Source organism: Lactuca saligna, chromosome 5 (assembly GCF_052625555.1).
Source record: "Lactuca saligna cultivar CGN05327 chromosome 5, ASM5262555v1, whole genome shotgun sequence".
NCBI classification, from domain to species: domain Eukaryota; kingdom Viridiplantae; phylum Streptophyta; class Magnoliopsida; order Asterales; family Asteraceae; genus Lactuca; species Lactuca saligna.
Window position 1 is genome coordinate 307184746 of NC_136421.1, and position 11364 is coordinate 307196109.

The 11364-nt window shown below is 34.2% G+C and overlaps 1 protein-coding gene across 2 annotated transcripts; it reads right to left on the reverse strand.

Annotated features, from left to right (window-relative positions):
- Positions 1-5531: 5531 nt before the first annotated feature.
- Positions 5532-10571, reverse strand: ALE2 (Protein kinase superfamily protein). 2 transcript variants are annotated; one of them, XM_078997020.1, is made up of 8 exons: positions 10133-10571; positions 8341-8436; positions 8136-8258; positions 7687-8067; positions 7360-7599; positions 6842-7237; positions 6504-6744; positions 5532-6412 (listed from the first exon to the last, which is right to left on the reverse strand). In XM_078997020.1, exons 1-8 carry the CDS (start codon positions 10200-10202, stop codon positions 5734-5736), a joined length of 2226 nt encoding a protein of 741 aa, XP_078853146.1. In that variant the 5' UTR covers positions 10203-10571; the 3' UTR covers positions 5532-5733. The 2 variants fall into 2 exon arrangements, with proteins under 2 accessions (XP_078853146.1, XP_078853147.1); XM_078997021.1 differs by having other exon boundaries at positions 7687-8055; positions 10133-10570.
- Between the last annotated feature and the right edge of the window lie 793 nt (positions 10572-11364).

Below are 11364 nucleotides of genomic sequence, written 5' to 3' on the forward strand. Positions count from 1 at the left end.
AATCCACATGGTTTTTACTTGATATGTTTATCTTTGGTTGTTATGAAGGTTTAAGTGGATTGCGATATGCTATATTGGCCCCAATTCCGATTCAAACCAAGTATCGTCTCATCAATGCAATCGACTCCTTATGAAGGTTCAACACTAAAACATAAGTTGATTGGTTATTTTGGATTTCGGACTAGCTATATTTTTTTATATTGTTTTAGTTTGAATGTCAACCCATACAAGTGATCCTTAAACAAATTGCTACGGAGATGTTTATTGGCGATTTGGTGCTTCAAGTGCTTCCTGGATGTTCATCATGGTTGTAACGCCCGCAGATCTGGGCTAGTCAATTTATAGACGATAAGCATCAAAAATGACTTTTTGATGAAATATTATTTAGAAGGATTAATCTTAACTAAGTTATAGTATATGTTACAAGGATTCCGTACATATAAAGAACACCGAAATCCGAGTTATAACGAAGAAGTTATGACCTATCGAAGTTTCGCGAAAGAACCGGCACGACACAGCACGACGTAAATAGTGAATTTACGTTAGAGCGATATTTAGCCAAAACAATCTAAATGAGAATTGAAGATCTCATCGATAATAGTGCAACGACAGAAAGCCAGACGAAAACGGACGTCAGATGGAGTTATGAGTTTATAACGGAGTTTTCCTATCCCGGCCTACTAAAAATAATATAAAATTAATATAATAAAAATAAAGTCAAAATTAACCAACAAAGTCTAAATGAAAGTTTTAGATATTGTTTTTACCTACACGTCGATATAAAAAACGTCGAAAACGGAGTTCATATGCGAAAGTTATGAATTTTTGAAGTTCGGGGCGCGAAACCCCAAAATTGTCAGATACCACGACGTGTCAAGCAGTGACACGACGTGGCAAGTCTTATGACACCTCCTGGAGTCCCCAGATGCAACTTGCGATGACGCATGTAGTGACGATCAAGCCCACGATGTGGAAACAGTGCCCACGACGTGGAAAATGAAAATTTTGCCCTATAAATAGATTTGAAGGGCCAGCCGTTTAGGGTTGCTCCATCTCTTCTCTCCCACTCTCGATACACACTCTAAGCCCTATTTTAATCCCTCGAAGCCCCGATATCAACCCCGATACCCGAAGCAAGTCCCGAAGCCCGAAGATCCCGAGAAGAAAAGAGTTTCCGAGCCGAAGCTCTGTCCGCGAGAAACCCGGTGTGTGAAGTGATCCTGGTTTCACTGAATAATACTACTATTAGAGCCATAGTACTGTCTGATCATCTTCTGATCAAGTGAGTGTATAGTCCCTTTCATAACACGATTTTAATACAAGTATTGTGTGAATGTATTAAGTATATGTTTTAGGTGAGTATGTGATCACTTTCTTCTAATACAAGTTCAGGCGATGTTATAACTACTTATTCATGCGATGATACTCTAACCCTTACAAGAATTACGAGTCCAGGCGATGTTGTGACTACGTATTCATGCGATGATATCCTAACCCTTACTATTAGTTACGAGTCCAGGCGATGTTGTGACTGCGTATTCATGCTTCAGGAACGAATATATATAAAGGAAATGTGATGTAAGAAGACTAGAGGTAAATACGATGTAGGAGATGACCCTTCGGATAATTCCTTAGGGAAGGTACTTAAGAATAAACGAAGATAATGGGGATGGGTAATTGGGTTGATTGTTTGATGATTGAATATAATAATTATATTATTGTGTGTTGAAAACCCTATATGCTCACCAGGCTCCCAAGCCTGATCCACTCAATTTTCTTTGCATTACAGGTAATGACACAAGGGTATAAGTTTGTGGACTTAACGAGAGATTTTAGATTATAAATCAGTAGTTATAGATAACTGTTGTAAGGTCTATTTTATATTGTTTATACTTTTGGTCTGTATCGGAACATGACATCTCGATGTTTTATAATTAATGAAAAGTACAGTCTCTTTAAGAAATGCTTTGATAAATTTTATTTTATTATATTTTATTTTGGGAACAAATTCTGCAACTGTTTTCTGTAAAAGATTACTCTGATTTTAAAAACAAAGCATAAACAAATCGGTCTTTTCTGGCCGTGAAATTGGGGATGTCACAATGGTATTTGCAAAAGTCCGTTTTAACACACTTTGTATACAAATAATTGTTCGCAGATTTGTGATTAATGTTTAACTTTTTAAAAGTTTCAATGTTGTTTTAGGTTTGTCAACTGTATAGCACACCAGTTATAAAAACTGTCAAATAGTTGAAAGTAATTTCACATATTTATTTGAATCAACGATTATAATTTTATAAAAAAAATAAAAAAATATAAATCTCTTAATTAATAATTTATTGAAAATAATTGACTAATAATTATAAATTTTTAATATATATATATATATATATATATATATATATATATATATATATATATATATATATATATATATAGGAAAGATCATTTGAGAACTCATAGTTTCCCGAGAACTAAAAGTCATTTGTTAGATCCAAAAAGAGGATGATCAAGATGCTTTGTGGCATTTTTGTAAATAAATGAGAAAGTAAATGAATGGGGGTACTGAAACAAAATTGAATTGGGGTTATTTTAGGGATATAGATATTGACCTTGTATAGAGAACGTCAATCCAGACGCCTTGTTCCGAGTTTTGAAGATGATACCTTCTGGTGGATGATTTATCTGTAAACCCTTACATGACTGCCATGGAGTTCGTCAATCTCCCCTAGAAACCACATCACCACCATCACCTCCTATAAGACCTACATCATTGCCATTGTCTCCTATAAATTGACGATCACTTCTCCTTCCTCCCTACATCGGTCTACTACTCTTCCAGTCAAAGATATTCCACATCAGCCTCCTTCCCTTTCCGCCGACCATTAACAATTCATCATTAATCACATGAAGGTAATTTTCTTCTAGTCATTGAATTTTCTAGTTTTTGTTCGGTTCCTAAGACCCAAAAATGACAACTAGGGCATATATCATGTTTCAAAGTTTTCAATTCTCTACCTTGGAATCTGCATATATCACGTTTCAATTGATCGATTTCGTTCCATGGATCAATTGATCTAATCCATGCCTGAGTCTCCTTTATGGCGATGCACCTGCAACTCCCTCACTCTCACTTCTTCCTCCCTTATTACAAAGTACAAACTCCTCTTAACCGCTGCTCCAAAACCTCAGCTTTGTCAATTCGGCGTCCGTCACCGTCGCTGCCTCCTCATCACAAATTGTGCTTCGTCACCGAATGAAACAATGTTTGCAATTTGTTGCTTCATTTTCAATTGCATGTATCTTTGTATGTATTTGTTCATGTTAATTTTTTTTTACCTAATTCGAGGTTCGTTAAACGAATTTTGTGCTTTAGAGTTGCTAGTAGGAAACCAGCGAGGACCAATGCAGATCTCTGCAACGTTTTACGGGAATTTATGTCCGATGTTGGGTTTCCTGATGAACATGTTCCTTCTTTGAAGGAGCTTTCGCACCATGGCAGGTTTAGTTTCTGTAGCATTATATTACTCTTCTTTATTTCCAATTCCTTGTTCTGCACTTGAATATATGTCTGTTGGTATGTATGCTTTACTTATCATGGAAAACATTTCTGATACTAGAAATTGCTTGCATCCTTAGTAACAAATGGTTAGTGGGAATCGGTACAAAAAAAATAGTAAACTGTGACATGATATGAGGGTGTTTGTAAATTTTTCTGTGAGGAAAATCACTTCTTACCTGGGTAATCATGGAGATTCAATGGAAATTTATCATATTGGCTTAAGAAATCTGTATATCATTTGATTTCAGGTCTATCCTCACACTGTATTAAAACATACATTTCATTAGAAAGAAATTTATATGCTTTATGGAAATGGCTTCTACTTGTTGAATTTTTTTTTGAATTATTCTTTTGTTCTTACATTACTATATAGGCAAGATCTTGCGAACCTTGTGAGAAGAAGAGGATATAAACTTATTAAAGAACTTCTTGCAGCCTCACAAGAGGTCAGGAGTGAGATTTGTTATTTAGTTCATTGAAAGTGAGATCTTACTATTTCGTCAATGATTATGTTGATTTTTTGTGTTAATTCATTTGATTATCAATTAGAGATAAGTTTGAAATCGTGTTGAATTAGTTGAACTTTCCTGAATTGGTAATTAAGTTTTTTTTTTTTTTTTTTTTTTTTGGGGGGGGGGGGGGATTAGTTAGTGGTTTTGTAATTAAGCTTGTAATTAACTTGTTATTGGAATTTGGTTGTAGATTAATCATGCAAATGAGTAATTTTTATTGGAGATCCTGACTTGCACCTTTCCTAACGAAACATCCTCAGGTAAAATCCATTTATCAGATATTGTGATTTAGAAGATGGGCAATAAAATGTCCATTTATAGATATTGTGATTTACATGTGCATCACTTGTGACACATGTGAATCATTTGTGATTTACATGTAAATCGTCTTAATTTTTTTTTCTAACCATATAGTTTATTTTAATTGTTTCTATATTGATCTTCATGGATCACTTGTGATTTACATGTGAATCACTTGTGACACATGTGAATCATTTGTGATTTACATGTGAATCACATGTAAATCATCTTAATTTTTTTTTTCTAACCATATAGTTTATTTTAATTTGTTTCATTTTAAAAATATATCACAAGTAAATCACATCATTTTAAAAATATAACACAAGTGAATCACATATGAATTACATGTGATTTACATGTAAATCACAAGTTAATCATATGTAATTCACAAGTAAATCACAAGTGATTCACATATGAATGACATGTGATTCACATGTAAATCAAATGTAATTCACAAGTATATCACATATGAGTTATTGGTTATTCATATGTAATTTACATATGATTGAGTTATTGGTTATTCATATTTAATTTACATATAAATCATATGTAATTCACATATGAATTAATGTGATTCATATGTAAATCATAAGTAAATCAAATACGAATTACCAAATGTAACTCACAAGTAAATTTCATATGAATTACATGTGATTCATATATAAATCACAAGTGAATCACATATGAATTAAATCCATATACACATATGTGTTTTTGTGAGTTTTTATTGCATTAATCAATTTTTTTTTATTTTTTTTTTGTAGATTTGGAAGAATTTGTGGAAAATATTGAAGATGTGAAAAATAATAAAGTAAAGAAATTATGGAAATCTTGACACGAATACATGAAAATGCTTTGAAATTTTGTAGTATTTTTTGTTTTTTTATATTTTATTTTGTATCGAATACATGAAAATGCTTTACGTAAAACCAACAAAAAAAAATGACTGAAATAATACGTAAAATAGACAAACATTAAAATATGTTATTATTTTGCCGAAAACCGCATAGTTAAAAAGAAAATAATAATCATTAAAATGTATGATAATTATTGTGTGCATCGCATTTCGCATCTAACCTTTAGAAAAATGATGTTACACTACACCCATGATTAAAACCCAAAATTTGTTCCCTAAACATAGTAAAAAAAATTCAAAATTAGTCTAGAAACCAAATATGTCAATAATTATATTGTTCGGGGACCAAAAATGTAGTTCACCCCCAAAAAAAATCCAGCTTTTTTCAATTAAGGTCCCTCGGCTCTTTTCCTACTAAATTAATTAAAACCCGGTCCGACTCCAATCTATCACGAAAACTCGAGTTTCCTTTTAACATTTTCCGGTTCTGTACATTTAAAAAACTAAATAGAGCCTTGACTCCAGAAAGGCTTACCCCCAGTACCCCCACCATCTTCACTCATACTCCCTTTTAATCTATTATAAAACCCGGGTTTCTTCCTAACCGTCCTTAGCGGGCCGGACCTATTTCCAAGACCGCCATTGAAAACGAACCGGTTTTCAACCTCGTCAAATGGACCGGAGGCGGAGCTATAATCCATCGTTAAGATGGGAGAATCGTTACCGTACATGAGATGTGTGGAACCGCCGGCGTTCCACCAGCTGCCATCGGAAACGGTGCGGTCGGCTTTGAATTCGGATTCGACGGCGGAGGCGGAGGAGTCTCGTTGGGTAGTGGTGTCGTCTTTGTCGTTGTATATAAGTTTTAGGGCTTGAACGACTTCGCCCATGAAAGGTCGTTGAGCCACCTGTGGGTGCACGCACATGGAAGCGATTGCTGCCACTTTTGCCATGTCGTTGAAGTCGTAGGTCCCGGCTAAGTTCCCGTCGATTAACCGGAGCAGACCTTCTTGCGTTGTGAGAAGTGGGCGGGCCCACGTGACGAGGTTTTCTTCACCCGGAGGTTGCGACATGTCGACCGGTTTCCTTCCCGAAATAAGCTCCAGCAGCACCACCCCGTAACTGTACACGTCGCTTTTCACTAGTAGATGCCCCGTCATCGCGTACTCGGGAGCCACATAACTGTGATGCGAAAGAAAAATCAAATATTTTTATTTTAAATTATTAACCAAACCCCCTTTAAAAAAAAGTTGAAAAGACGAATATAATATACCCGAAAGTTCCCATGACACGGGTTGAAATGTGATGACTCCCTTCTGTAGCTTCCCTTGCTAACCCGAAATCCGATACCTTAGGGGTAAAATCGTCTTCTAGCAAAACGTTGCTGGCTTTGAAATCACGGTGGATGACACGAGGGTTAGAATCTTCATGAAGATAAGCCAACCCTCTTGCTGCACCCAGAGCGATCTTTAATCGCGCATCCCAATCAAGAGGCCCCGTTTGCTTATCCACACCTGAAACACCAATCAAAATACAAATTTAATGATAAAAGAAATGAGTGAAAGTATGCTGTTATTTCTAGCATTAAGATTTAAAACAAACCACATATACCATGCAAATGAGATTCAACGCTGCCATTGGGAACAAGCTCATAGACCAAACAGCGAGCGCATCCTTGAATGCATATACCAATGAGTTTAACAAGATTACGGTGATGCAAACGGCTTAACATCTCGACTTCTGCAATGAACTCACGATCTCCATTCTGGTTAATATCTCTGTTCAGCAATTTCACAGCAACCTGAGTTCCATCTTCCATGATCCCAAGATAAACACATCCAAAACCACCTTCACCCAAAACTCTTAATGAGCTGAATTTCTCAGTCGCTTTTTCCAGCTCAGCTAATGAAAACGTCTTAACGGAAAGAACACAAGTAGGCATGGCGGAAACAACAGATACTGATATAGAACTTGTTGGATTATTTGCTGCTAACAATGCTCCAAGTCCTACAACACAAATCATTCATACATTTATTTCCATGTAACTTGAAACACTAAACTAGCACCAAAACACACAATTCAATAGTTTTTTAAATTGAATGGAAGGCCATCCCAAGGTTGAAGCTTACCACATCTCTTGTTATTTGAGGATGTAAAAGCACTGGATGAATTATATAGCTTTCTGTACTTGATGATAACACAAATTGCAGCACAGCAAACAATCAAGAGTACTGCTGCAGACAAAGCAATTACAAAAATGGTTTTCCGGTTTATTGTCTGAGTTTTGCGAACAAAATTTGCGGTTATTGGGAAATCTTGTGTCCCGGGACCTCCGCTTGGTTCCATCTGTAATGGCGAAGTAGGAAGCCCTGATTGTGACATGACATCTCATATTTTAGAACCCAAATTGGTTATAATAATTGATAACAGGAAAAGAGATATGGAAGTTACCTTACCTGGATAAATAATATATACCACTTGATAATCTCCGAAAAGGGTTTTATTCAAGGAGAGTTTTTTCTTCCAAAATCTATCATATGTGAAAGCAGCAGTGACATTATCGAATCGCTGTCCCAATGGCACCAAGTTTACATCAATGACTGTTTGTCCTTGGTTTTCACTATCAGCACTGGCACCTGTTATCACCACTTGGCTTTGTGTTAGGTACATGCCTGATGCAATCTCAATCTCTAGCTCGCTCACAACAGGGAAAACAGCGTACACAGACACTTGTAAAAGCAGTCTCACTTTCATTGGTAAAACACAACCACAAGGTGAACCAATTGGAGTCGAAGTCAGTGGTTCCAAACATGTTAGGCCACAACCTGCATAATCATCTTTATTTTAAATTTTAATGATAAGATTGTTATTGAGTCTAGAAACTAGATAAAAGGTACTTATATACCTGGTCCGGAGGATGGAGATGGGGAGACTGCGTGAGTTCTTGTCCCATGAGGATGACGATGGCGGCCATGGGGGTGGTTGTGGTGGTGGTGGTGATGTGGCGGCAAGCTGCTAACAGTAGGACCTAAATAGAAAGATATTTTATGAGAAAATGCTAAAGATTTAAACTTTCAAGAGCATACAATGTGGTTATAAGAATCAAGGACCTTGAATTGTTGGAGAAGAAGCAGGAACAATCGAAGGCTCAAAAAAAGGTTTCGGGTGATGTGTATTTGGTGGATCCCTCATTGATATACGTCTCGCTGCAAATAAAAAGAAAAATATGGCAATTTAATGCAAGGTATATTGATCCAGCAATGTGATATGAATGAGCTATCTTTTGGTAAGTATAAGTGTATTTATTGATCGGGTTTCTTATTAGATTAGTATTTAGTGGACCCCACAACACATTCTCGACTCCGTTATGGAAAGAAATAAATACCCAAAACATTAGGTTGATCTTAAGCATAAGTATAAGTGTATTTATTGCACGCATATCGATGAAAACGTTTTTTTTTACCTTAGGCTTCTCTGAAATCCATGCAGAACGATATACAAAGGGAACCCGTTAACGTACAGAATGTTCAATATTCGTGATATAAACCTATCTCATACTTGACTAACAATTCCCTGATTTCTTTAAAACATCATATCACTAATAATCCCTGATCTCTTTTTACAATTATAGTAAGAGTATTCAAAAGAAAAGCCACAAAATTTGCTTCTAACATACAAGGTCAATGTTCATCGCAAGGAGCAAGCATTGGATATATATATATATATATATATATATATATATATATATATATAATCTTCCATCTTACGTCATGATAATAACTAATAACTCACAACATCAATAATCTAAATGCAATGTCAATAGAAATTTTATGACAAAAAGGCAAGTTCACATTGTTGTTTTAGTTTGTACTTAGTAGTTTACATCAGCAAAGTAAAAGCATAACTGGCATAACTTTACTCAGTTACTTGGAGAGACTGAAACGGAATAACTGCATGAGCAATGTGTCAGATACCAAAGCAGAATTCTTTCTTGTTATAGATTTTTAAAATGCGACTTAAGTTTCACCTATGTCCTTTCGGATAGTCTTTGGGAATCTTGATGGTAGTCTTTTGATCTATTGGAGAGCTATTTACTTAAGGTAGAAAACCATGCAGTTAGAAATAAGAATCTTCATGTTTTTCCTTTTCCTCATTTGTAAACAGGATGCATTGGTATGCTACTGCTTTTATTCCAATATAAATGATTCGTAGTATACTACTTGATAATATGATGCAACTTAGCTTCACTTTTATCCAAAGTTATGATATTCGACAACCATCTCTAAATGGTAATGACTACAATCAAGCATATGCACATAAGCAAGAAAAGGTTTTGCTTAGCGTAATTATTACTTTTTATCACATATTCCTCAAACAATAAAACAGTTTTACGGCAACTTCATTATTGTCTGAAACCAAAAGTGGTTCTTCCACACTGAAGCGGCGAACATCACCATGTAGATTTGTAAAGGTTAGGAATATCCAAGCTTTTGTTGAGTGCTACACAGAAGAACGCACTTCTATGCAGATGAATTGGGACACTTATTACTACTGATTTTAGCACAATTAGTGCGGTGTGATCTAATTAATAACAAGAACTACATACAGGGTACATTGCTAACAAATTAATATCAATTTTTGCATCTTAAAAATACTAGGTTTGACATAAAAATTCGAACCATAACTTTTTCGATTTTCAAGAAAGGAGTATTATATAATTTCATAACGCACTAACTAAACCCTAATTTCACTCCCAATTCATCAATTAACTGTTGACACACGCAAATTACCGTCAGTGTTTACACATACCTTTATCAATTAACAATTATTGTTCCCATGGTGTATGTACGAATAAACCCTAAAATGGTTAAAGAAATAAAATTGAATTAGTAAGTTCCATACCGTAAGTGGCAGCTGTAGAATCGAACGGGAGAAGATGGAAACTAAACAACAGCACCAGAATAGCGAGCATTTTGGGAGCGAATTCATAAACATCATTGTCGGAACGTCAGTGCTTGAATAAACAATGCTACATTGAACGCCAATCTAGGCTTTCTCCGTTGAATTAATTTCCACCGACAAAACCCTCCGTCAATTCTATTCCTCGATGGTGAATGAACCATTGGTGTGCATCAAACGCAAACACAGCTCTCAAGTACGACAATGCAGATCCATAGAATGAGGTGAAGATCAGAAGCGAATGTCAGAACAGGACATTTAGAGAGATAGAGAGAAGATTATTGTTAGATCTTGATAGAGAACGAAGCGAAAGGTTTCAAGAGAGTGAGACAGCGACATCAACTTACGACTACGGCCGAACCGAAAGTTGAGCATATGAGCATATATGTTCAGTAAGATTTTTCGTTTGTTAGTACCCGCATAATAGACGTCATTCGTAGTTTTTTTTTTTTTTTTTTTTTTATAGTTTCGTTCTTTCATAAAGTTTTCCATTATTTTATCAAATAATAAATAATAATAATCACTTATCCGATTTTAGATAATTAAAAAAAAAAAAAAAATAGGTCACAGATCCGTGTATTATTATACGGATTTATTAAAGTTAAAAATTTTATATGTAAACATTAAATAATTTTAATGCTTATGTCTTTTCAAAGTTTAACATAATATATTTTATTATATCTCAATTTTGATAATCTTGTTTTATAATATTTCATTAATTTAAATTATGTAATAAAAAATATTAACAAATGTTTTTAATGGTAAAAAAACAAACTATTTAATATTATATTTATTATAGGAAGAAAAATATATAATACTTTAAATAATAAATTGTTCATTAATTATAGTATTGATCTACGTATTTAATATAATAAATATTATATATATATATATATATATATATATATATATATATATATATATATATATATATATATAGGTTCAGGTTTCATTTGAGACCATTCTAATTTTGTGAGACCGTGAGACCAAATCTAAAAATAATTTTAAAATACAAAATAAATGGAAAAATCAAAAAACTCTTTTTTTAAATATTATTTTCGGAAGTTGAATTAATTAAAAAAAAAATTTTAATAAAATAAAAATCCCGTTTTTTTTTTTTTTTTTTGAAAAATACATTAAATATTCTAAATAGATTATTACACTGACATATTTTA

Bases quoted from the DNA above. Each gene is read 5' to 3' on its own strand.
- ALE2 (XM_078997020.1), bottom strand. From the start codon at position 10,202: ATGCTCGCTATTCTGGTGCTGTTGTTTAGTTTCCATCTTCTCCCGTTC. The intron at 8,437-10,132 runs GTATGGAACTTA...TTTTATTTGCAG, and splicing joins TTCTACAGCTGCCACTTACG to CGAGACGTATATCAATGAGG. The intron at 8,259-8,340 runs GTCCTTGATTCT...CTTTCTATTTAG, and splicing joins TTCTTCTCCAACAATTCAAG to GTCCTACTGTTAGCAGCTTG.